The sequence below is a fragment of the Cokeromyces recurvatus genome (genome assembly GCF_025118155.1).
Source record: "Cokeromyces recurvatus strain NRRL 2243 chromosome Unknown BX663scaffold_4, whole genome shotgun sequence".
NCBI lineage: Eukaryota > Fungi > Mucoromycota > Mucoromycetes > Mucorales > Mucoraceae > Cokeromyces > Cokeromyces recurvatus.
Window position 1 is genome coordinate 857,907 of NW_026251390.1, and position 24,102 is coordinate 882,008.

A 24,102-nucleotide genomic window follows, 5' to 3' on the forward strand; every position below is an offset into this window, starting at 1 on the left:
TTATTTTTTTGTTATTTTTATTATTGTTATTTTATTTTATTTTTTTTTTTTTTCATTATTTTTAATCTTAAATAACAACAAAGCTGTAATTTATATATATAAAAGTACATTCCTTTTATTTTTCTTCTCTTTTGATGGCAAAATTAGAAGATAACACAAAGCGTCGTTCTAACGAATTAGAAGAGCAAAGTATTACCCCAAGACCTCCCCCAAAAAAGCGCTTTCTATCTAGTAGAGCTTCTTCTCCAGAAGAAGATCCAGAAGAGAATGAAGATGCCTCTGATACTTTTAAGGTATTAATAAAGTTTTTTTTTTTAGCGAATTAATTATTTAAATTATAAACAACATAGGAACCTTTAGAAGCGTTTCGTAAAGATGCAATTATGAGGCAATGGAAAGATTATATTGTAAGTTACAATATTTTTGTATATATATCTGTTAATAGCATTATAAAAATAACACACTTCTTTATAATTAATTAGAGATCTGTTAAAAATTGGAAGAAATATATTGAACAAGCTGAATTAAAAAAACTTGAAAATGAAGATAGTTTTCGACTTTGGGAAGAAGCCTTTAAAAAGGTAATTTTATTCTGATTATTATTATTATTATTATTTCAAATACTTATATAATTTAAATAGCTTCAAGTTTTTCTTTCCAATATTATACATGAAGGCATGATAAGTTTTGGTCAAAACTCTAATACTGCGATGGGTAATGTTTATGTTTTTTTTATTCTTTCTAAAACTGCTATTTTGAATTAAAAATAAAATACTGATCTTCGCATCTTATTTATTAGACATAGATAGTAGTGAATTCAATGGTTTACTGGAACAATCTTGGGCAACAGAATTGACTCCTAACATGTTAAATGCTTACAAGAAGAAAGAACATTATGATGTAACCATTTCTAAATTGAATCAATTGATTGATTCCTGGATTACTAAAAGAGAAAATATGACTACAAACTTCAAGTCTGTTCTTGGTAAGCTACAAGTAAATAATAGCCTAAAAGTGATAAATTTATTAATTTTTGCGCCATTTAGACCAAAGCTCATTAAAGGATGTCCAAAGAGATCATGAACGTGTTTTATTAACTTGGGTTAATGGTCAAAAATCACTTCAGGATATGAAAAGCCGTTGTAAATATGCAAACTTTAAGGTATTTTTTTTATTTTAATTTGAAACGAACATTATATTAAATGAATTATAATGTCTAAATTTTTAGTATTTAATGCTTTCAGAAGAATTAAGAATTTTAAATGATCGTTTAGAAACAGCCGAATCTAATTTATATCAAACTCAACAAGAACTTGAAAAGGTTAAAATCCAAAATAATATTCAAAAAGAAGATACAAAGGTTTTAGATATATCTTCTATTCATGCAAGACCTAGTATACCTGCAACTTCTATGCTGCCTCCAACACTTTCTTCCTCTACAGTTAATGCAGAAACTGAAGGAGCTTTAGCTAATTATTCTGTAAGTCGATATATATATATATATGTATATGTATAACAGTATTAATCGATCATTTTATGTTGTTAACATTAGAGCCCAGGTGTTGCTCAAAATCCACTTACTCAAATACAACAGTTACTTGAACAAAAACTACGTGATATTGAGTTAATTAAGGAAGACCGTATTGCCATAAAGCAGCAAATAGCACGTTTGGAAATGGATCATGTATGTGTGCCAGAGTCACGTATATATAAAGCCCCCATATGTCGACAATTATCACAATCGCGCGCTTATCATAAAGACAAATGTAATCGTTTAACTGATATATGTCATGACCTTCAGAATGGACTGAATGATTTACTTGCTAATCGCCGTCGATTAATTAAAGACTTGGATTCTGAACAAGTGGATTATTTTAAAGGATTAGAGGATCAATTAAAGAAATTAGATATTGACTTAACCCGTATTCGTGGTCAACGTGATGCATCTCAAATGAGTTTAGAAGAATGTAAAGCTGCTAATGAAGGAGGGCGCGTTTCGATTGCTGAATTAAAAGTGATTGCAGATACAAGAAAGGAGCGAATTAGTTATTTAGAAACGGAAGTATTACGATTACAAAAAAAGATGGCAGCAAAAATAGGTGTTAAAGAATATTACGAATTATTAGTGAATAGTAATGGCCAAGAACCATTCTTAACACCAGTTGAAAATGAACTCAACACGTTGCAAGAACAAGTAGAGCAAATGAAATCTCGTATCTATCAAGATATTCCTAAAGAGACTGTAGATTTTAGGCTTTCTCAAATTGTAGAGTTAAAACAATTAGAATTAGATGTTACTGCATTTGAAAAACGATATGGCTTTCACCCTTCTTATTCTTTAGATGATAAACAAGTTCAAAACATTCTGCAGGACAGAATTGAAAAAGAAAAGAAGATTATTTCAGAATCAAAAGAAAAGATATTAAGTTTAGAAGCTGTAAGTAGTGTAGTATGATTATTATATATTTAGACATCTTATTTATTGTATGTTTGTTAAATTAGACGGAAAAACAACTTTTAAGCGAAATTGAAAGTGTTGGGAAAGCGTATAATGAGTTAGAAGAAGAAAATATGAACGGATTGAAAGAACTTTCTGCTGCTGAAGATGAAGTTATAAAATTACAAACCGAACGTGTAAAATATAGTCAAACTTTCACTGCTCTTAACAAGTCAAAGGATGCTCATGCGATGGTTGCTAATGCTCTTAGTAAACAAAATGAAAAACAACTAGCTCATGTTAAGCAAATGAATGAACATGAAAAGAATCTTAATAACCAACTAGTAAGTATTCCATTAAAATTCAAAAATATCAATATTAAAGGCATATACATATATATCTATGTGATTATTCTTATATTAGACTTGCCTTGAACGTGAATTGAATACAAGTAACTCTGTATACGAAATATATAAGCAAAAAAGAGAAGAAGCAAAGATGATATTAGATGAATTAAAAGAAAAAAATGCCTTTTCTAAAGATAAAATAATTGATGTAAGAAAACGAATTCTAAATTTAAAAGCATAAATTAATAAATATTCCTTGTAGCTTCAAAAGTCGATACTTGATAAGATTCGATTAATCGAAGATAGTGCATATATGAGACTTCGATTAGAAGAAAGCAGTGAAATATTAAAACGTAAAATAGATTCAACGAATAAAGTTGATCGTCCTGCTGAAGCAAGATTAAGAAAAGAAAGAGAAGAATATAGAGTAAGGAAGGAAAAAAAAAGGATTTGATCATTTAACTAAGCATTTTTTTTTTTTTTTAGTCGTTACTAAATTGTAGTTCCTGTCGAATTAGATTAAAATCACATATTATTTTGAAATGCATGCATACATTTTGTAAAGAATGTCTTGAATCAAAAAAGAGATGTCCAACATGTAATGAATCATTTGGTGCTCATGATGTAAAACAATTCTACTTCTGATTTATTTCATGCAATGTTCATATACATCCTCCCTTACTCTTCCTCTACGTCCATATTTAGAAATCCTTTTTTATATATATATATACGCTCAGTCATACATTTTACCTTTAAACTCTACAACTCCATAATGTACATATATAAATATATATTATTTTACTATATTATTTTTTTTTTTCTGTGTGTATTGCATATTAAATGATCCTTGCATACTTTAAACCATTTAAATAATGACATACTAAACCAACTAAACTGGCTAGTAATAAAGCTCGAAAAAATCGCCATAAATATTCTGCAAATAGCATTAATGGTTCTGGTCTGTCATCATCCATTTGTGGCGCCATTATTTCTTTATTACTTGCATTAATCTGTAATGTTTTATTTTCTAATTCCTCATCATCGGGTGACTTAAGTGAGTTGACACTACTAGTTGAGTCGATTCGTGTCATATGTGGACTGGAACTTAATCGTCGTCGATCTTCTTCATGATTTTCCGCTATACGTTCAATAACATCTTGACTATGTAGTTGTTCTGAAATTACTTCAGCTACAAGTGGTGCTCCTGTTTTAGCAATGAGTGCTTCTAATACTTCCTGAATGACACCTTTTCGTTCTTCTTCAATATCAGCTTCTTCTAGAGCTGCTTGTGCAAGATCAATGAAGCGATCTTTATGAGGATGATTTAAATCTGAAAACAACTCATCATTATTTCTCATGTCATTATTTCTTTGTTGTGAACGTCTTTTTGTTGTCATTTTTGTTTTATTTTTTTTTCTTTTAATTAATAAGTTTTGTAAAAGACTTTTGTAGCGAATAAATAGTAGAAAAAAAAAGGAAGAGATATATGTATAAGCTTGGATGGAAAAAGAACCTTAAAGCATAGAAAGAAGAAGAAAAAAAACTCCATTAGTGGTATAAGTCTTCCATCAACAAAAATAATAATACTAGTAATTAAAATAAGTCACGTGTAAACGTTATATTTGGTTGAAATAAAAGATAGAAAAAAAAACCCTCCCCCAATATCACTAACGAGCTTTAGAAATATGCCAAGTAGATATGAATAACTTTTATTTGGGCAATGGTATATAATTTACATCAATATTGCTAAAAAGAAAAAAAAAAGCTTTTTTGTATCAAATTACATTATGTTATTTATAATAAAGTTAAATACTTTATTATAATACATGTGGAGTAAGTAAAAATTAAAGTCTATCAAAAGACATATAATTAAAAGAAAAGGAAACATGTGTATTTATCAGAAAGCTACTGGTTAATTTTTTTTTTTCGTTTTCAAATGATAATATTGAAATCCATTATATTTGTTAGTACGTATATATCCGTGTTTTATAATCTATCATAGTTTTTTACAACAGATAGTGCTATTAGCAAAATCATCTTTTGCACTTGTAAATAATGAGTTCGCTAAATATCTTGTATTCATTAACGACTATCAATAATAAATCATTTAATTTCTGTTTCAACTACTAATGCAAGTTGCTTGATATGTCATCTTTGCTCTTTATTCTGCCACCAAAAATGATTAAGGAAACTTTTTCTTTTTAAATTTATAACTGTTGACAGCTGATATGTTTACTATTCCTTTAAATACATACTGTCTACTCTAGTAAAGAAAGAGTTTATATAACTTTGAGCATTTAAGTCAATTAAACAATATATATCTTCTTTCTTCCTGAATCCAAAAAAAACATATAAATATCCCTTGACATTTTTCTATACTATTTTTTTTTCCTTTGTACAATTTTTGTATTATTTTTCTTCAATAAACTATGCCCATTTCTCACAAACTTGTCTTTTGCTTTTATATTCTCTTCATCTTTTTGCACGTTTAAACCACTTGAAAAGATTTTTTAGAGCTTTAAAAGGGTTATTTATTTAAAAATTAAATAATAATATAATTTATATTAACTCCAGTTATTATAAAATATCTGCATATAAAAATCTACTATAATAATATTTTTTTAACAAAATGAGAAGGTGTAAGGTTTGATACTATTTGAGAATAGTTGGTGAAATATTGGATGTCTTTAAAAGCCTCCAATGATCTGTTTGATCGAAATTTTTCAACATAAACTATCACTAGCATACAGAACGACAGAAATGATACTTCTGCAGTACTTATGTGTGAAATAATAAAATAAAATAAAACATAAAACTATAAAAAACACAAAACCAAACAATGATCTCCTGATTTGGGCTCTTTAATTGACAATAAACATTAGTTAAATGCCCCATTTTTTTTTAAGATGGAAGAAAAATTAAAAATTATTATAAATTAATTGACTTAAAGATGATGTCATCTTTTACGTGACTGCTAAATTTCTCTATTTTAATGCTAAAAATATATGAAAATAATTTTTTTCAATGATATGTTCGTGGTGCTTAACAGTAGAATCCTTTTCTTTTATTTTTTTTTCTATTTGTGAAGCTAATGTTTCTTCTAGTTACTTTTATACTGAGACAAAGGTATAAATGTAAGTTGAATATTGCTTTTGTTCTTTATGTCGTCGTTAATGTATTGATATTTCTTTCTGTTACTGTTTCTATATTTAATTGACAATCTTCTGTATTGTCGTTTCAGTTCAATTAATCAAATTACAATTAAACAACTTAATAAAAATTTAAAGCAAAGTAAAAGCTTGATTTTATTCCATTATATTAAAAAATGATACTTAAATAAAAAATGATATTATATAAAAGGAATTATTAAAGAAGGGTAAATTAAAATAAAATAAATTGAATTACCGGACAAGTCCGGTATATCACGTGACTGTTGACACTGGAGATAAAAGTCTACTTTTACAATTGTGAAAGTAGACTGAAAGGTGACCTTTCATTAAAGTTTCAGTATACTTTCACAATTGTAAAAGGTGACCTTTCACAATGATGCCATTAGACCAAGTCAGTCTACTTTTACAATTGTAAAAGTAGACATTTTACAATTGTGAAAGTAGACTGAAAGTAGACCTTTTACAATTGTGAAACTATACTGAAAGTAGACCTTTTACAATCATGAAAGTTCACCTTTTACAAAATTTTGCTTCATAGCTCAAAGCTTCTATTGGATTACGCTTCTTTAATCTTCGTCATTCCTTTACGTTTTTTTACTCTTATTGGCCTTTACATTCAAATTAAACGTTTGCTTATTCGTTATATTATGATACATTTTAGACTTCTTTAAAATACAGTAGATAATGGAGCTTATATTCTTTTTCAAAATACGATTTTATTTATTTTCGTTTATTATTTCCTTTTACGATATATAAAATATTATATTATTATATACTATAAAACGCGTAAAAAAATATATAAAAAAATACATAAAAAAATACATAAAAAAATAGATAAAAAATATATAAAAAATATTTAAAAAAATGTATATAAAAATGTATCCAAAAAAATAGAATAAATACGCCATGGAAAGGACCGAGATAACGCGTAATAGAGTCATTAAGAGGACCATAGATAGCTTCTTTCATAATAGAATTCTTCCTATAATAAAATAAAATACGATTTAGTCAATGAAAAAACAAATAAATTATATTTTAGTTTCTTACCATTAGAAAAGAAGTTATCATTTCTTTACACGTTAACGGCCACCAAAGCAGAATAGTTTTTTTTTCACTTACCTAAATAAAAGATAAGAAAGATTAATAAATATTTTACGCGTTTAAAATAATAATTAGTATGCTTATTATATTATTTACCTTTTATTTGTAATCGGTCACCACAAGAGAAAAGGCTATAAAGATAGACCTTTAACGCCTAAACAAAAAAAAAAGTTTAGTTGATGTTATCATTAAAACAACTTTAGTAAGATATAAAGATATATTTATGTTATGTTTACCTTATCTTTATTATTTACGTATTTTATATAATTCGCTATTAGTCATTATAAAAGGCAAAACGCCAAAGATTCAAAGTATACAGTAAAACTATTTGAAAAAAAAAAAGATATTGATTAGAATATAGTTTTTTTTTTTTTCTTTAAATATAAAGAGCTAACCATGTTCATTACATGTTCGCCGGGGATAATCAAACCGTGCTAAGTTACTTACCAATTGGATTGTATATCATCTCAAGTCATTTATCCTAAGTACTAATTCAAAAAAAAAGAAAAAAGAAAAAAAAGGAAAACAAGAAGGAAAAAAAAGAAACAAGTAAAAAGAAATAAAGTAAAAAATTTTTTAGAAACAAAAAGTCTTATTAAAGCATTTGTATAAGCTGACAAAGAAGTCTTTCATTTATGTATTCTATCGCCGAAGTAATTATATAACAATTTCCAAAGTCATATACAAAGCATACTATATAAAAAAAAGTTAGCATAAATAGCTTACACAGAAGTTATTATAACAATACTATTTCTTTTAATAACTAATACATACTTTCAACCATATATTTATCTTCTAAATATTCTAATCCAATAAAATTAATGTCATTACCATTGTCAGCAATCGACTCTTCATTTGCATTATAGACATCTTTAGTGCGATGACAAAAAAAAAAGAAAAAAAAACGAACAGCAGTGGTTATTTTTATAATTCAAAATAAAAAAAAAAGCTAGCGTGATTACATTTATTAATTGTAACATCTGCAATGAATACTTATTATTGTTGTTTACTATGTTCATTGGTAATTGCATCTTCAAGACTCTTATCAATTTTTAATGAATATATGAATATAGATAAAGATAGTATGTCTGTAAACAACCTTATATCTAAGTCTACTTTGAGAACAAGTTAATCATTTCCATTCACATTGATCTTTGTTTAATTAAACAGACATGTTGCAATGAATTTATAAATTTATAAGTTGAGATGTTAATAATCAGTATAAGATAATAAAAAAAGGAGAAAATATTTTTTTTACAGATAACTAAATTTATTGCTGTAGTTAAAACTTATATATGCAGTAAAAAATTCCCTTTCATTTTACTTATCTTTACGAAAAATAAATAAATAAATTACTAACAATCGGATGATGCATCTTTCATTTGAAAAATAATAAATAGTTTTATTATTTTTAAATACTTTAGCAGGGGTATATTTTAATTTTTCCATCTACATTCAAGTTGATTTTGGAATGGCAATTAGACATTTTGACATTATGTTCAACAAAAAAAAAAAAAATATTAAGTACGACAAATTAATCTTACTAGATAAAATAACTTATTGTAAAGTAATAATATAAGTTTGATTTTAACAATTGACATTATACATAACTCATTACTGTACATGTTGACTTGAATTTTTATTATTTTTTTAATAAATTTTTTTTGAAAAAGTTAAATAATTTGACCTTTTCTTAAAAAAAGACTTATTACAACTTTACATTTTAAACATTCATCTTGAATGAATTATTGCTATTATTATTATTTTTTCAACTTCTTTTGAATTCAGAATATAAAATTTTTGTCCAATAAAATTTGAAGTAAAAAAAAATCGGGATTCTAAATTTATTTTCTAGTAAAAAAGACTATACCCAAAAAATTGTTATATTTTTTAACCATTAAACAAATCTTTAAATGCTAATATCTCTATCAATTCTTAACCAAATAAAAAAATTTTAACATATTCGAAATGAGCAAATTTTTCTCTTTCATTTGGTATAAAAATTTTTTAAAACTTCCAATTTTCAATTTTCGATTGTAAAAGGTCACCTTTTACAATTGTGACTGGGTCACCTTTTACAAACTTTTACAATTGTAAAAGTAGACTTTATTTGCAGTGTGGCTGAAATTTTGAGATTATAACTAAATCTACCATAACACGCAACACAAACAAGAGAGCATCATGGCGCAGTAGGAAGCGCGCAGGGCTCATAACCCTGAGGTCGTCTGATCGAAACGGACTGATGCTATCATTTTTGCTTTTTTTGTTTGTTGTAATATATTTTTGAATACGAGTTTATTTGAATCTATGTGATACGCATTAAAATATAATAGCATAGGAGAGAAAAAAAGGGGTATCCTTATTATTTTACATTATACAAAAGAAACTGCTGGATTGATGCTATGTTATAGAATATGCGTAGTTTTTTTCTAAAAGGAAGTAATTATTAAAATCTTTATTCTGTATATAAATAAAATAAAACATATTACTCTTTTCGCCAAGTTTTAATAATTTTATTATACAAAGATGTCGGTATTGTGCCATTTATAACAATTTGTACACTACATATTATACATACAATCACAACACTTCTAGACTCTCCCAGATCCTCTCTGTTATGGATAACTTAATTCAGTCACATAAGTAATCAAAAATAAATTTTATAAACAAAAGAAATAAATTAGCTATATATTTTTTCTTAATATACATGCATATAGAATAAGTTCTTTTTATTAAATATTGCACATCATATAATGGCATTCTCTATAAACCTATCCCAATAACATGCTAAGCTTAAATAGTAATATAAAAAGAGCACATTTTACTTTGCTTATCACATGAAATCCTTTAATACTTTTAATTGCTGTTGAAAATAGAATTGACGTTGATCCAAGTATTGCATACGATCTTTGATATATGAATTAAGTTCCTTCTTCTTGTCATCAATTGATCTGTATATTTTCTTCTTATTTAATACTTTTTTTTTTTTTTTTTTTTTTTTTTTTTTTTGTTAAATATTGAATCTACCTTTTTATTTCCTGATGCTCCATCATAAATTTTTTGAATTCTTCTGTAAGGTCTTCTGAAGCTAGTAAACAAGTAAAATGTTTATTTGATTTATAAATATAATATGTATTCATACCTGTTAAAAGACTTTGAAGCTGCTGATGATTAGATTCTATAAGAGCATCTTCACACCCCATTTTATCAACTATATAATCTTTTTGTTCTTCTTCTTCAATTTGCTCAATAGTAGTATTTCTATAACATTGTTGGCCTGATTGACGTAAGCTTTTGAATGATGTTTGCGATAAGGTATTCTTTTGTGAATGCTGCTGTGAGCTATCTGCAGTATTAGTCTGACATGTATCATTTTGATTCAAATTATTGTTAGATGATATATTAAGATCATTATTGATATAATTAGAATGATCCATGGCACTATTGAGTATGATACTGCTGGAGATATTACTATTAGTGTGATCAATAACAGAAGTAGTCTCATTATTAAAATTTGAAATAAATTGGCATTCTTCTGTTTCATCAAATACTGCAGCAGTAGACTTATTCTGATGAGTTACATATATATTTGACTTGTGTCTTTTATTAACTTTTGAACGATTTATCCAAGTTGCTGGAAGACTTGAAGGAAGTATAAGAGGTGGTGTTTTCGGCATTATTCTTAAGCTACCATAAAGTAAATGATGATAATAAAAACAATTAAAAAAAAAAAAAAAGCAAAATAAAACATAATAGACAACAATTTTTGTTTTGTTTTGTTGCAATGGTAAGATAACTTTACTAGATCTGATTTTATCTTCAGTCTTTTCCTTTCAAACGCCCCCCCCCTCTTTTTCTTTCATTACATTAATCAATTATATTTGAGGAAGAAAAGTTTAATACATATTTTATAATGATATACTTTAACATCAATAAATCAAATTACCGTTATGAGTTGAGAAATTTAAGTATTTTACGTATAAATAATATCTCTTTTTTTAGATGCTTTCTCTTGTGATAATTTTTGAATACAAGCTTATCTAAGAAATAAAAATGAATTTAAAAAATTACCCATACTTTTTGTCTATTAAAATTGTATTATCTACTTATTTTTTGGTATTTAGATTTTTACATTCTTAACCACGAAAAAATATCGCAAGAAAAAAGAAGAAAAAAAAAAACTCTACAAAAGACACATTTATTTTTATAGCAAAGTTATAACAACTATTTTTATAAAAAAAAATAGTTTAAATACTTTATACAATATTATATACTTCACTGAATAACCTAATTATTATTGTCTTCCTCCTTCTCCTTTTAATAACAGTCACTACTGAAAGAAGGTTTCCCATTTTTTTTTTTGTTTTTGCATAAATTCTCATGCCTAGGCCATTTTTTCCATTTTTTCCATATTTATTTATTCAAAATGGGTAAAGCAAGAAGAAATTCAAATGGTGATCATCGTTGTTTATATAAAAGAACAAGTATTTCACGCACTCCAGATGAACTTATTAAAAGAAGAGTTGCTATTAATGAATCACTTCGAAAGAAACATCGCGAGCAGCTAATTACAGCAAAGCGTTTTCGTAACTTGTCTCGTCATGAAGAATTTGAAAGTGCCGGAGAAGAAGAACCCAAAAGTGAGCAGAAGGATAATAATGATGGTACAGAAAACTTAGTTAGTAATATACATATGAATATATATATTATTGACTTTATCTTTCTCTCTCTCCTTTAATATATGGAATAGAGGATATTAGCCCTTATTATAGATTAAATGCTTATCAGGTTGATGGTATTGCTAAAGATTTAAGTAGTGATGATAGAAGCCTTCGTATATTTGCTGCTCAATATATTGGTAAATTTGTTTTGGAACCTGCACAGGCTTTAATCAAATATATCACAGAAGGTGATTGTATTGAAACTTTAACTGTAAGTGTTTATAACTTTATGGATCTATAATTCTATTAAACATTTATATTTTAATTATATAGCAAATGCTAACAAGCTCAGACCCTGAAGAGCAAGTTGAAGCTGCTCAAACTATATCTAGTAAGCGAAAAAATAAAATAAAATAAAATAAAAAATAAATAAATTAAAGCTATGTTTTTAATTTTTTTTTTTTTTTTTTTTTTTTTTTTTTTTTTTTTTTTTTTTTTTTTTAATAGATATTGCTGCAGGTCCCTATAATCTTTGGATAAAAGCTTCCACTACTGTTCCATACCTTATTAACCTTTTAGATTCAGAGAACATGGTAACAAGTATTAGAATAATAACATATACATATATGTAAATATATGCTAATACTTTCACTCTTAAGAATTTACGTGAAATAGCTGCTGGTGCATTAGGTAATTTGGCAGCAGAAGATTTAGGTGATATGAATGATGAAGACGATAAAGTTCGAGAAATAATTCGTAATAATGGTGCTGTTAAACCACTAATTCGTATGCTCGATTCAACTGATGCTCGTTTGATACAATCCGCGTGTTTTGCTTTAGCTAATTTAGCTCGTGGTGAAGAGGGTCAATTGCAAGATTTTTTCTCAAACGATTTATCAAACAAGTTATTAAAGAATTTGGACACTAAAGATACAGCCACAGAGGTTTGCTGGGTTATCAGCTATCTGACTGCTGTTAGTGAGAGGTTTAGAGAAAATATTATGGAAAAAGGATTTGCTACACCATTAGTTAAACAATTAACATCATTAGCTGAGCAGGGACCAGTCGTACTACCTGTATTAAGAACACTTGGTAATTTAGTAGATGCAGACGATTATTTAAATATCTTGGCTGAGCAGGATGAGTTTTTACCAACTATTATTAATTTGATAAAGTCAGATCAAAGGTATGCTTCGCTATATATATATGTATAATACATAAAGAATTTGATTATGTTATAGTAATTTTTTTTTTCTTTAATAAAGTAGAGTTATCAAAAAGGAAACTCTTTGGGTACTATCAAATATCACCTCAAGGTAAAAATAATATTGAAATTAAAGAAGAGTAATCATTTTCTTATATTTGTAAATGATTAGTCAACGTACTGAAGTAATTCAAGCATTAGAAGAGCTTGATATCATTAAATACTTATCTAAGCTTGTTACTCATGGCGCATTTGATATTCGTAAAGGGGTAAGTTATTATTGATCTATTTTTTTTTAAGAAAGATAGAAATAGACAGAATTCTAATTAATGTCTTATTTTATATTAGGCTGCTTACTGTCTTATGAATATTGCCAATCATGGACCAGAGCATTTAGAAAAGCTAGCACATAAACAGCTTTTACCAGCCTTTTTAGACCTAATAAAATCTCAAGATGCTGACATGATTAGATTAGGATTAGGGTACATAGAGCTATTGTTAACACAATCGCCTAGGGTAAGAAAAAAAAAAAGAGTACTTCATTTGTTCATTTTTTTTTTTTAAAAAAAAATCACATTTATAAAGGGCAAGGAAGTTATTGATAATGTACCTGATTGTATGGAAGCATTAGCATCTGTTGCTCCAGCACCTGATCCGGAACTCTATGCTTTTGCAAATAAATTAGTTGATGAATACTTTGGTGAATCTCCTGATATGCAGGAGTAAATTAAGCTATCATTCTTTATTACTGCTCACAGTATTAATAATTAAACATTTATTTTCTTTTTATCAGCCAGATTTCGTTCACATTTTCGAACCCATCTTCTTCTTCTCGTAACAAACCTTCCAACTGTTATGTGATCATTATCTATAACACTATCATTAAGTCTAGTAATTCCATTTCTTGGATATTCCCAATTATTATCTGTATAAACCCAGCCACCATTTTCTGGTATAACTGCCACTTCTACTTGATCATATAAATAAATTATTCAAACATATATTATATCATTAAACTCCCCCTTTTTTTTTTTTTTTTTACCAATTTCAAGTGTTTCATCAATCCATGGCCCTGTAGTATCTAATGTCCAATTGTCTTCAATCCAATGATAGCCCTTTGGTGCAGGTAATTCTTCTTTATGAGTTAATTCAATTGTACCAGACATATCTGTCCATAATCCGCGCTCACTAGACAATGTCTAATATTACATGTACATGAGTAGGGAACATATAATTCAACATATACATATATATATATATATATATATATATATATTTACGTGAGGAATAAAGCCACTTTCTGGCCACCATCGTTGATTTTCGTATAATGATAATTCTTTAACATTTGATTGCTCATCTAATCTTTTTTCAATTTGAGTATACCAGTGTAGGATTGAATTAATTTGTGTTTGTCCAACCTCAGTCAATTGAGGTAATATTTCTTTCAAAACAAATTTAGCAAATCTTGTATTTAACAAAAAGAGAGTTATTCCCGCAATCAAAAAGATAATATTTAATGGAATAAACCAAACCAACATCATTATGAAAACAAATGAAATCAAAGCAAATTGAAAGACTCGCATCGTTACTGCTTCAGAGGACCAATCTACATAATGGCTTTTAGAGGCAATCAAATCATAAAGATCACTCATTTCACCCATCATATTCTGCAAATTTTGCATATTCTTCAAGTACTCTGGTGAAGCTTCGTCAGAAGCTGTTGGATAAAGGGAAGATGTAAAATTAAATCGATTCGTGGAGGAACCTACATTATTGGTAGTTGCTGTTGAGGTAGACATATGCGGCAAACTCTCTTGTTTTTGTTCATTTGTTATATCGTTAGTGTTCACATTTTTATCATCGCCAAATCGTTTTGTATATCCAGTTATAATAATCCGAAATAAAATTATATGGGGTATCAATAATGCGAGCTTAGAATGAAGACCTTTTTTTTTTTATGAAAGAACATGTTTTTTTTTGTTCAGTATTCATTTAATGTAATAAGTATAGTTACTTACATATTAAACAATACATAAGTAAAGCTACCAAAGTGTCTACGGGTTTATTCCAACTCAACAAGAGAATAACATTGTCCCTAAAAGTAAACATAGGACCACATCTTGAAACAAATCGAGAGAAGTTTTTTGCAGTATTTTGTGGATTTAGTGGTGGTAAATTAGCAAGATATTCATTGGGTGGTAAGGTTGTATCAGTTGAATGCATAGCTGCTGATACAAGCACATTTTGGAATTCGTCCGAAGTCGCTATTGTCTTTAATTTCTTAAAAGATGATGCACTATCATTATTCACACTCATTTTAGAAGATGATGCTTGGATATTCAAGCCCACTGGTTGTTTCTGTAGAGTACGAAGCAAGGATTTTGTGGCAGGCGAATCAGTAGTAGAATAGATTGATGAATTAGTTACTAGTTTTTTATCTTTACAAGGTGCAATTTCCTTTTGGCAATCATGATGAGAAACAATTCCACAATCTTTTTATATTTGTTTAGTGATTATACTAATGGTAGTAAATAAATCATTATTGTACCTGAACATTTAACACCTTGTTTAACAAAGCCCCATAATAAATTTTGACAGTGATCACAATAAGTTGGCTTACCGAAATTTGTTTCTTTAAATGAATGTGACATAGATTGTTACTAATGAGAAAAAAGAAAGAAAGAAGAGGGTATATATTAGCATGTGAAAGGCAAAAAAAAAAAAAAAAAGTACATGATTTTTTAAGAGGTCACATAAATATTGGGTGTTTTCCTTAAAGTTTGAGTTTTATCAAAGCCCAAATAAACATTTATATTTTATATATCTAACCGGTTCACAATGCATAATAGAGGAGACAGAAGAAAAAAAAAAAGGCTCCCTTATGGGGTTGAGGGAAAAATGAAAGAAAAAGGAAGGATAGGGAGTGTAGATATTACGTTTCATGTTTTTGAATTTAATAAATGAAAAGGGAAGTTCATAAATAATATTGACAGTAAAGATCAGGGCTCGAGAGACATACTATGTTTCATTTAATATACAAGTGGTAAGGTTTGTTGGAGAAGGGCCCAAAGAGTTTTCCAGTATGCTAGGTTAGAAAGTAAGCTGAGGATGCACGAAATAGGATCAGCAATATTTGTAGGAACGTGTAGACTAGAGTATACGTAGAGGCATTGTATGATATGAGTTTTAGTAAGCTTGTACTGTCGTTATGAATAAAGTTTTTGAGGTTTCCATCAGATAGCTTTCCTAAACGATGTCGTAAAAGAAGACGACTATGTTCAATAGAGTCAGAGCGAGCGCATAGGCAGTCAGAGAATTAGATCCAAGGATGGAGTTGGGTGATATGCGGATTATAATTTACTGCACTTGAAGTGCCTATTGAAAATTTCCGCTATGAAAACTCTGTCGATATTTACGAAATGATATCTAACATTGGGAAGTGAGTTGACAAAGGATGAATTTCTAAGTTTATACCATTGACTTGACCTAAAGTTGGTATTGTATGGTAGTAAGCATATGAGAAGCACATTATCAGGAAACAGAAAGGAACGCAGAATAAGTTTTGACTTGAAGTATGTGGCATCGCTTTTGCATGGAAGACAAATGGCTTATATGTCGCATTGTTTTTATTGAAGAATAGGTGGAATTATATAAGCAGATATGCTGGGTTTATTATCATTGTTTATGCTGAACAGCTGTGGATATAAAAATAGCCAAGCCATATACTCCATTTGAGATTATATCTTTTGCATATATAGCCTTGCTGATAATAGTTTGGAAAAACCAGGCGCAGTGACGCTAGTACTTTTGAGAGCTTGAATAATGACAAGAGCTTTCGCTATATTATGACGGATAAAATCCTTGGTACTCAGAACGGCTTTAGCTTCAAAAGGAATACCGAAAGTATAAAAAAGACATAATGACGAGGGGAAAGACTTTCTATATAAAATGTAAGTTGTATTATCATCTGATAGTGATAATTGCACACTTGGTTAGTTTTCATTAATAACCTAGTTGTAAGCTATACTGCTGACACTTATAAAGAAGTCTTTGTAACGTTTGTTTATAAGCAATCTGGTCAACATTATACATGTGAAGTAAGCAGTTAACGCTAGGTATCGTTGTAAGTAAAAGCTTTGTTATAGTGTTTAATATTGATGTGTACCTTAGTAAAGCTGGCAGATTGTTGATATAGTAAGAATATAGAAACGATAATAGAATGGAGCCCTGAAGTATGATAGCATTAGGTGTGTATCTAAACGAAAAAAAAAAAGATCAATTCAGTAATATTCAAAATACTTTTTTTTTTTTTTTTTTTTTTTATATAATAGATCAACATTAAAAATCAAGGAAGGTTGGGTTCAGGGCACATATGTAAACATGTATAATGATATGTGTTCAGTATGTTTTGAGTATGAAACAAAATTATAACCTTTTCCTTATATTTATTTTTACTTTTTTTATACTTTTACTTTTACTTTTACTTTTATTTTATTTTTTTTTATTTTTTAAAAAAATGAAAACGGAAGAAGATCTATATAATCAATCAACATTGTTCTATCCTCCTCTTTGGAGACAAAGAAGAAGTTTTATTTTAGATGTCGTTAATAGGTTTGAAATCGAAACTGTAAGATTAACTAACTTTTTAATTCTTAAAGAATGCATTTTATTTATTATTTTCAATTTAGATCCTTGATTATGGCTGTGGTGAAGCCTCTGTACTATCATTCCTAATTCCTTCAATTGAAAATAAGATTACTAAACTGGCAGGCATTGATATTGATCAAAATGCGTTAGAAGAAGCCATTGAACGTTGCATGCCTTGGAAAACCGACTTTGAACAATTACGACCACATCCTCTTTCCATTGATATTTTTCGAGGTAGAGCATGATGCATCTTTTTATTAATTTATAAATAGTTATTAGATTTGCAACCCCTCCTCTATATAGGTTCTATAGGAATCCCTGATGATAGATTAAAAGGATATCAAGCTATTATTTGTACAGAAGTTATTGAGCATGTTCAACCTAATGTCTTGGATTCATTTTTTAATTTAACACTAGGCATTTATCATCCAAAGATATTAGTTGTCACTACGCCTAATGCTGAATATAATATCAATTTCCCAGATTTAAAATATGGCACTAAAGAATCTATCTTTAGACATGAGGATCATAAATTTGAATGGACAAGAAAAGAATTTGAAACTTGGTATTATAAGATGGACTTAAATTCATTTGCTATTAACTAATACATTACGATAGGTGTGAAGAAGGAGCAAAAAAGTTCGGATACAAGACAGAATACCATGGTATTGGGTTACTACATGATAAATATGATCAACTAGAAAATGGTCATTGTACACAAGCATGTATATTTATACGGACAAATGATAAGAATGAAAAAGTGATGAATACAGATGGAATCTCGCATGGTCAGCCACATGAATTATTAAAGCATATTGAATTTCCGTATTACAATGAACCACCGTTGAGCAAAGATGAGATTATTGCTGAATTAAAAAAATATATTCAAATACTTTGTGAAGCCGAATACTATGTTCAGCAACAAAAAGTGAGTAGAGGACAAAAAGTGAAAAGAAAAGAAGATACCTTCCCAATCGATTTTGATTTAATTACTGATTGGAATAATTTTGACCTGTCAAAGTATATACCACAACAAGAAGAAACAGATACTACTTATCAACAAACTAATTTTTACACAAAGACGCCTACTGTCTTGCCTTTATCTTGTCTTTGGAATATTCATCGTATTCAATTAATATGCAAAACTAAAGACTATTTTATACATTTACTTTCCTTCTTGGACGTACACGATTATGAAATCAAAGACGATCATTTATTTATTTATAAGGCCTTTAAAATAGAAAATACAATAGTAGATTAAAATAAAAAAAAAAAAATTATTTATTAAATAAAGTATTATAATATTTAACTAAATATTTTGCCTGAGGATTGTCCTGCTCTGCTAAATTATGAATAATTTCTTTTGTTCGCTCTCTACACCAACGACGTAGTCGTACACAATCTTCCAAGTCTTCTCTACTACGAGTCCAGTTAGTATCTACAGTGATGGTACTACTGGTAACAGCAATAAATATTCTCCAAGATGCAATCACTTCTTTTAACATGTCATAGTTTTTATCAATCAAAGCCATATGATACCAAGCAAATAATGGTAATAACATTAAAACACATAATAAACTAATAAAGCCGTAGCCTGTCATTTTCCAAAGTAACCAAATCAAGGTACCATAAACAGGTATAGCCAAAAGGGAACTGAAAATAATCTTGTCCTGTGCCACTGATTCTGTATAAGGCTCATAAGAATTAATTAATTTACCCAAAATATAGAAAGGTGAATTGATGATCATTCCAGGTAAAAATAAGGGTATCTGAGCAACAAGAGCCATCCAAGTTGATACAAGTCTGAGTGCTGCCTTTGTTTTTGTAATCTCTTGATTCTCATACATGCTAATGTCACAAGCATTTAACCGAAGACTTTTTAATTTTTTGGAAATTAAAAGCAGATTTTCTTTAAGCTCATTTCGCTCTGCAAAATACAATCCAGTCGTATTATTAAGATTAAATAATGCAATAAAACTAGAATAGGTCTATTAGAATTTAGACGTTAAAATAGCATAACAATACCTTTGACATATATGCACATATTCCTCTAATTGAATACTTTTATTATCTCCAAATAGAATAAGTCTTGCTTCGTTTGCAGCATTTGTTGTATCCCTATAAATTAAATCTATTTATTCGTGTTCTCTCATCATCATCATCATCATCATCATCATCATCATTACCAATCTGGACTATTGATCGTACTACGTTCAACTTCTTTAGCAATACGATCTGTCAAATATTTAACTGTCTTTTTAGGATTTTCTTGGAATTTTTCAAGTTCATCAAAAGTTTGAATAATAGGATCACCATATCTTAAAACAAACAAAAAAGGCTTAATATTAATAGTTGTATACATCATATATATCATACTTTACTCTACAATGACTTCATTTCTCCATTTATTCTTTGTAGTGTATGTAATACCGACGGGAATAATTGATATACTTTTAGATTCATTTTCTATATTTCGATTAGCTATTTGCGTAAGATACTCAAAGCTAGCCCAGGATATGCCATTTTTAAAAGGTAAGTGGTTAGGCGCTGTATATGATGTACCTATTACATAATAATTTTGTTATTAAACGTGTATTAATTGATTTATCTATTTTTTTTTTTTTTTTTTTTTTTTTTTTTTTTTACTCTTTACCTTCAGGGAATAAAGCAACAACAGCACCTTGATCAAGAGATTCTAATGTATGTTTAAATAATGCAGCATTACTATGTGTCTTCGTGTTTACTGGTAATACTCCAGCTGCTTCCAATATTTTTCCAACAAGAGGAATTCGAAAGAAACGATCAAGTGCCCAAAAATGACAAGGTCTTGAGTGAGGAAACGTCGCAATTAACACGATGGGATCTAATACCATGTTAGAATGATTGGCTGCTACTAATAAAGGTCCTTCAGCAGGAATAGGTGTTCTACAAATAATTTGAATTTTACGAAAGTATATCCATAATGCTAATCTCGACAGGTATTGAAGAGTGATGTATGTTTTTCCTTCTCCTTGTTTCTCTAAACTTGGCATAGCGTGTTTTCAAAAAAAAAAAAAAATGTGGAGTAAATGAAAAAATAATTAGAAATTAAGAAAAAAAAAAAAAAAAGAAATGCATATTTGTTCTGTATAAAACTATACGCGCTCCGCCAGTACCATTCTCCGAAGGAGGCTTAGAAAAAAATAAAATAAAAATAAACATAGATCTTAACACTCTATTTTATTGTAATTGCATAATGAAAGCGTATCTAGCTTTTACACTTTACAATATGACCTTATATTAATAGAAAAAAAAAGTAATAAATATTGCAGTAAGTTAATAAGTTACAGTATGTATTTTACTTCTACATAAAAATAGCTGTTTATTTTTTTCCTTTTACATTACATACATACATATATAAATATATATTAATCAAGTATAAACTCAATAATCCTCAAACAGCTCTTTTTTTTCGTGGAAGGGCTTATTCTTTTGTTTTAATAAAGTAAGCAATTGCAGCGATTAGTAGTGAAACTAAAATGAGTACACTTAAAGGATACCCTGTTGTCTTAACTTGAACCTTCTCAACAACAACAGGTTCTACCTTACGCATATTCTCTATCTCTTTTTTATACTTATTTAATTCCTCTTCCATCTGGCGCATCTTTTCAGTCACTTGAGAAGATTGTTCATCATTATTTTCAATTATCTAAAGCAAGAAGAGCAAAAAAAAAAAAAATAAGATTATATAATCATAGAACTCAATATAAATTATAATACTTGCGTTGTCATTTGGAGTATTAGACATAGTAACAGGTTCATCCTCAGTGATCTCTTCAGTATCAATTATTTGAATAGGTGCTTCAGCAGGAGGATTTGGTGATTCTTGAGAAGCAGGTTGAGTATAACTACAACGTAACTTATGTTGATAAATGTTTTGTTTTTCATTTGCTTCAAGATGGGACCACTTACAATAATATTTAGATTAGAAAAAAGATTAGGTGATTGTATATATACATATATATTTACTTACTATTTCTTGTAACCTGGCATTATTGAATTCCTTTGGAATAAAAGCACTCAAAATTAAAAACTTGTCCCTACATTTAACGTCCAAAGGAGGTTCTTCTTTAAATGCTTGAAGCATGACTTTCGAAAAAAAAAAACATGTAAATTAAAAAACATTCAATAAGATAAAGGAAAAAAAAAAAGATTAAAATACCTTGGACGGTAATAGACTGATTAGGCTGAATAATGTCTGCATTTGGACGAACACAATATAATTTAGGAGCTGTTGTTTTAACTTTAAAAGTAATAGGTTGAGAATGAGGGTTCCTAATATTAATATTCTGCTTCACAACACGTGTTAAAGGACCTATTATCAGTTTTTTCTTAAATAAGGAAAGAAGTTGTTTTTCATGTGTTTTTAGCTTACGTTCAAAGGTAATAACATCATCAAGATCTAACTGAATAGACATTTCTTAAATGTTTTGAAGATCAACTTGTTTTTTTTTTCACAGAAAAAAACAAAAAAAAATGAAATTTTTTTTTTAAAAAAAATAAAAAGATATTAAAAAAAGCGGAAATTTATCCTACATATCAGTGGATACCCGTAACCATGGTAAATAGCAGAAAAAAAAAAAGGGAAACACAGCAATTTAACTAATAAATTTTCTTATTAAAGTAATACTACTGAGTCTCTCTCTCTCTTTTTTTTTTCTTTTGTTTTTCAATAATTATATAAAAAGCTATTATATCTCATTCTTTTTATTATTTTCATGTTTCAGTACTTTTCACCATGATGTTTCATAACATGGTATATAGACAACTTGATTCATTATTTTATATACTATTCACTCGAGCTATTTCTGCAGTTTATATGTATGAGCAAAAATATAGTTAAGCAATAGCAGCCATCTGTGCATCATCATTTATCAGTAATATTTTATTAAAGTCACTAAAAAAAATACAAACTTAATTAATTAGTAATATTATTCAAATATATTATAGCAACTAGTATTATTACATAAAAATATGCACTTTTTATAAAGAGTACATCATTATCCTTCCTATTTATAATATCTCTGTATAATGTATATGTGTCCGTAAATAGTTATCTTTACATAATAATGATATCCCTTAAACTTAATATGTAATTTTGGATAATAAGTTTCCTTCATATATAAACGAATACTTTCTTCAGTTGTTAACTATCACTTCCTTTCAATAATTAGGTTAACCCATCTATTAAAGCTTAACTTACTTCTCTTATTAATTGCTGCATTAATCAATATGAATAATACTGAAGTAAGCAATATAATATACACATAAACAAAAAGAGAAAGAAAAAAAAAAAACTTATTTTTAGATAAAAGCATAATGGATATTATATTTAAATCAAATAGAGAAAAAGATAACCTAACTGATAGTCCTTTGTTGAAACGACAAGGTTCATTTCTATATCTTGGTGTACCCATTAAACCAGGCAAATACTTGGATCCTGTAGTTTTAGTCGAAAGTAATGCCACTAAAGCTCTTCAAACTATGAATCAATTAGCATCTATTGGTCTTAATCCAAAAAAAAAGGTTTTGATCGGTTGCTGGCTGGTTGTGCGTTTCTATTTACAAATAGTAGGCCCTCAGTTTAGAATATGAATGATAAAACTTCTCAAACAGCTTGACACTTGTCAACATATATGTTTCAGTTGTGTCTTTGGTAGCTCTTCTAAGTCCTCCATTAAGCTTATGCTCTATTTAACCAATCAACCTACAATGCCAAAAAAAAAAAACTTAAATCCTACAAGCCCCAATATATTTCCCCAATTCTTTTGTGTTTACCAAGTGATACACTTTTTTAAAAAAAAATAAAATAAAATAAATTACTACCAACTCCTCCAGCGCCTCACAATGATATCGCCTTACCAAATCCCCGTCATGGACAAGATGTGCGCCCTGTATTGTATAGAAGATTTGAATTACTCTATGTTTAACTCATACCGTCACTAGTTTCTGGGTAAGAAAAAAAAGATCTTAATAATCGTTGTACTGCTGCATTCTAACACCAAACTATTGAATGTGTGTCGTCGTCCCAATCCTATTCGTTGGCGGCTACCTATTATTATCATCTGTCGAACAAAGTCATATCCTATCCGTTGGCTACCAAGCGATGAACCTCGATCCTGTATTTATTATCCTAAACCAAAAAAAAAAAAAAGTTTATCAAATGTTGTTTTACTTTGTTGTCTACACATGCATCATCTTCTCTATCTTTCTCTCTCAGTTGCTAATCCAATCTCCTTTCTATTGAGCCAGTTGCCTACCAAACCGCCTTGTCCCTCACGATATGGAATTCGTATGGAATATCCTCTAGCCTGAATTATGTACTATCCTTCAAGAATCAGATTATCTATTTCATCATAACTTTACCCCTCCCAATTGAAAATCCTGATTCTAAACTGTTGCGCTGGGTCGTTTTAATAATCGACGCCAGTGTGTTCTTCTTATTACCTTATTATAATTTTCATTGACATTTTCTCCTAATTCATCTCTTTCTCTC

General features: G+C 28.4%; 11 protein-coding genes and 1 non-coding gene across 12 annotated transcripts; 5 read left to right on the top strand and 7 right to left on the bottom strand.

Annotated features, from left to right (window-relative positions):
- Nucleotides 1–33: 33 nt before the first annotated feature.
- On the top strand, nt 34–3,658 carry BX663DRAFT_498987 (uncharacterized protein). The gene is made up of 12 exons (XM_051526123.1): nt 34–293; nt 351–407; nt 483–581; nt 642–714; nt 800–985; nt 1,047–1,162; nt 1,229–1,480; nt 1,553–2,437; nt 2,503–2,781; nt 2,861–2,992; nt 3,047–3,211; nt 3,271–3,658. The coding sequence occupies exons 1-12, from the start codon at nt 135–137 to the stop codon at nt 3,427–3,429; spliced, it is 2,562 nt and encodes an 853-aa protein (XP_051386134.1). The 5' UTR covers nt 34–134; the 3' UTR covers nt 3,430–3,658.
- On the bottom strand, nt 3,587–4,304 carry BX663DRAFT_498989 (uncharacterized protein). Its single transcript, XM_051526124.1, has one exon. The coding sequence runs from the start codon at nt 4,179–4,181 to the stop codon at nt 3,621–3,623; it is 561 nt and encodes a 186-aa protein (XP_051386135.1). The 5' UTR covers nt 4,182–4,304; the 3' UTR covers nt 3,587–3,620.
- Nucleotides 4,305–6,650: 2,346 nt separating this feature from the next.
- On the bottom strand, nt 6,651–6,916 carry BX663DRAFT_498991 (uncharacterized protein). Its single transcript, XM_051526125.1, has one exon. The coding sequence runs from the start codon at nt 6,905–6,907 to the stop codon at nt 6,698–6,700; it is 210 nt and encodes a 69-aa protein (XP_051386136.1). The 5' UTR covers nt 6,908–6,916; the 3' UTR covers nt 6,651–6,697.
- A 2,314-nt stretch (nt 6,917–9,230) lies between these two features.
- BX663DRAFT_t31 lies at nt 9,231–9,303 on the top strand. Its single transcript has one exon. It is a non-coding gene; the product is annotated as a tRNA-Met (tRNA).
- A 524-nt stretch (nt 9,304–9,827) lies between these two features.
- Nucleotides 9,828–10,758, bottom strand: BX663DRAFT_498992 (uncharacterized protein). Its single transcript, XM_051526126.1, has 3 exons — nt 10,198–10,758; nt 10,083–10,143; nt 9,828–10,006 (listed from the first exon to the last, which is right to left on the bottom strand). The coding sequence occupies exons 1-3, from the start codon at nt 10,730–10,732 to the stop codon at nt 9,889–9,891; spliced, it is 714 nt and encodes a 237-aa protein (XP_051386137.1). The 5' UTR covers nt 10,733–10,758; the 3' UTR covers nt 9,828–9,888.
- A 723-nt stretch (nt 10,759–11,481) lies between these two features.
- Nucleotides 11,482–13,646, top strand: BX663DRAFT_529565 (armadillo-type protein; the record flags this gene model as incomplete). The annotated part of the gene is made up of 7 exons (XM_051530253.1): nt 11,482–11,719; nt 11,863–11,991; nt 12,224–12,309; nt 12,376–12,902; nt 13,093–13,189; nt 13,269–13,436; nt 13,506–13,646. The coding sequence occupies 7 exons, from the start codon at nt 11,482–11,484 to the stop codon at nt 13,644–13,646; spliced, it is 1,386 nt and encodes a 461-aa protein (XP_051386138.1).
- A 266-nt stretch (nt 13,647–13,912) lies between these two features.
- Nucleotides 13,913–15,616, bottom strand: BX663DRAFT_581543 (Peroxin/Dysferlin domain-containing protein; the record flags this gene model as incomplete). Its single annotated transcript, XM_051532198.1, has 3 exons — nt 14,939–15,616; nt 14,201–14,865; nt 13,913–14,119 (listed from the first exon to the last, which is right to left on the bottom strand). Exons 1-3 carry the CDS (start codon nt 15,234–15,236, stop codon nt 13,913–13,915), a joined length of 1,170 nt encoding a protein of 389 aa, XP_051386139.1. The 5' UTR covers nt 15,237–15,616.
- A 1,306-nt stretch (nt 15,617–16,922) lies between these two features.
- Nucleotides 16,923–17,183, bottom strand: BX663DRAFT_429044 (uncharacterized protein; the record flags this gene model as incomplete). Its single annotated transcript, XM_051522714.1, has 1 exon — nt 16,923–17,183. A coding segment is annotated over one exon (261 nt), but the record flags the coding sequence as incomplete, so codon positions are not given.
- An 80-nt stretch (nt 17,184–17,263) lies between these two features.
- BX663DRAFT_499031 (uncharacterized protein) lies at nt 17,264–18,841 on the top strand. The gene is made up of 4 exons (XM_051526127.1): nt 17,264–17,547; nt 17,609–17,801; nt 17,871–18,132; nt 18,186–18,841. The coding sequence occupies exons 1-4, from the start codon at nt 17,437–17,439 to the stop codon at nt 18,826–18,828; spliced, it is 1,209 nt and encodes a 402-aa protein (XP_051386141.1). The 5' UTR covers nt 17,264–17,436; the 3' UTR covers nt 18,829–18,841.
- Nucleotides 18,842–19,027: 186 nt separating this feature from the next.
- On the bottom strand, nt 19,028–20,554 carry BX663DRAFT_403877 (uncharacterized protein; the record flags this gene model as incomplete). The annotated part of the gene is made up of 5 exons (XM_051522237.1): nt 19,028–19,544; nt 19,593–19,685; nt 19,754–19,885; nt 19,949–20,129; nt 20,221–20,554. Coding segments are annotated over 5 exons (1,257 nt in total), but the record flags the coding sequence as incomplete, so codon positions are not given.
- Nucleotides 20,555–20,886: 332 nt separating this feature from the next.
- BX663DRAFT_499045 (PapD-like protein) lies at nt 20,887–22,113 on the bottom strand. The gene is made up of 5 exons (XM_051526128.1): nt 21,982–22,113; nt 21,769–21,921; nt 21,580–21,695; nt 21,331–21,513; nt 20,887–21,255 (listed from the first exon to the last, which is right to left on the bottom strand). The coding sequence occupies exons 1-5, from the start codon at nt 22,022–22,024 to the stop codon at nt 21,031–21,033; spliced, it is 720 nt and encodes a 239-aa protein (XP_051386143.1). The 5' UTR covers nt 22,025–22,113; the 3' UTR covers nt 20,887–21,030.
- Nucleotides 22,114–22,869: 756 nt separating this feature from the next.
- On the top strand, nt 22,870–23,572 carry BX663DRAFT_499050 (uncharacterized protein). The gene is made up of 3 exons (XM_051526129.1): nt 22,870–23,313; nt 23,385–23,395; nt 23,469–23,572. Exon 1 carries the CDS (start codon nt 22,926–22,928, stop codon nt 23,199–23,201), a length of 276 nt encoding a protein of 91 aa, XP_051386144.1. The 5' UTR covers nt 22,870–22,925; the 3' UTR covers nt 23,202–23,313; nt 23,385–23,395; nt 23,469–23,572.
- The last annotated feature ends 530 nt before the right edge of the window (nt 23,573–24,102 follow it).

What these genes read in the sequence shown, in the direction of transcription:
- BX663DRAFT_498989 (XM_051526124.1), bottom strand. Translation starts at nt 4,181, where the DNA reads ATGACAACAAAAAGACGTTCACAACAAAGAAATAATGACATGAGAAAT.
- BX663DRAFT_499050 (XM_051526129.1), top strand. Translation starts at nt 22,926, where the DNA reads ATGGATATTATATTTAAATCAAATAGAGAAAAAGATAACCTAACTGAT.
- BX663DRAFT_498987 (XM_051526123.1), top strand. Translation starts at nt 135, where the DNA reads ATGGCAAAATTAGAAGATAACACAAAGCGTCGTTCTAACGAATTAGAA. An exon ending in AAACTTCAAGTCTGTTCTTG is followed by an intron (nt 986 to 1,046) that starts GTAAGCTACAAG and finishes TGCGCCATTTAG; the next exon opens with ACCAAAGCTCATTAAAGGAT. An exon ending in AGATATTAAGTTTAGAAGCT is followed by an intron (nt 2,438 to 2,502) that starts GTAAGTAGTGTA and finishes TTGTTAAATTAG; the next exon opens with ACGGAAAAACAACTTTTAAG.
- BX663DRAFT_499031 (XM_051526127.1), top strand. Translation starts at nt 17,437, where the DNA reads ATGAAAACGGAAGAAGATCTATATAATCAATCAACATTGTTCTATCCT. An exon ending in ATAGGTTTGAAATCGAAACT is followed by an intron (nt 17,548 to 17,608) that starts GTAAGATTAACT and finishes TTTTCAATTTAG; the next exon opens with ATCCTTGATTATGGCTGTGG. An exon ending in TTCCATTGATATTTTTCGAG is followed by an intron (nt 17,802 to 17,870) that starts GTAGAGCATGAT and finishes TCCTCTATATAG; the next exon opens with GTTCTATAGGAATCCCTGAT.
- BX663DRAFT_498991 (XM_051526125.1), bottom strand. Translation starts at nt 6,907, where the DNA reads ATGGTCCTCTTAATGACTCTATTACGCGTTATCTCGGTCCTTTCCATG.
- BX663DRAFT_498992 (XM_051526126.1), bottom strand. Translation starts at nt 10,732, where the DNA reads ATGCCGAAAACACCACCTCTTATACTTCCTTCAAGTCTTCCAGCAACT. An exon ending in GCTTCAAAGTCTTTTAACAG is followed by an intron (nt 10,144 to 10,197) that starts GTATGAATACAT and finishes CTTGTTTACTAG; the next exon opens with CTTCAGAAGACCTTACAGAA. An exon ending in GAGCATCAGGAAATAAAAAG is followed by an intron (nt 10,007 to 10,082) that starts GTAGATTCAATA and finishes GAAAATATACAG; the next exon opens with ATCAATTGATGACAAGAAGA.
- BX663DRAFT_499045 (XM_051526128.1), bottom strand. Translation starts at nt 22,024, where the DNA reads ATGTCTATTCAGTTAGATCTTGATGATGTTATTACCTTTGAAC. An exon ending in TGATGTTATTACCTTTGAAC is followed by an intron (nt 21,922 to 21,981) that starts GTAAGCTAAAAA and finishes AACTGATAATAG; the next exon opens with GTCCTTTAACACGTGTTGTG. An exon ending in ATGCCAGGTTACAAGAAATA is followed by an intron (nt 21,514 to 21,579) that starts GTAAGTAAATAT and finishes TATTATTGTAAG; the next exon opens with TGGTCCCATCTTGAAGCAAA.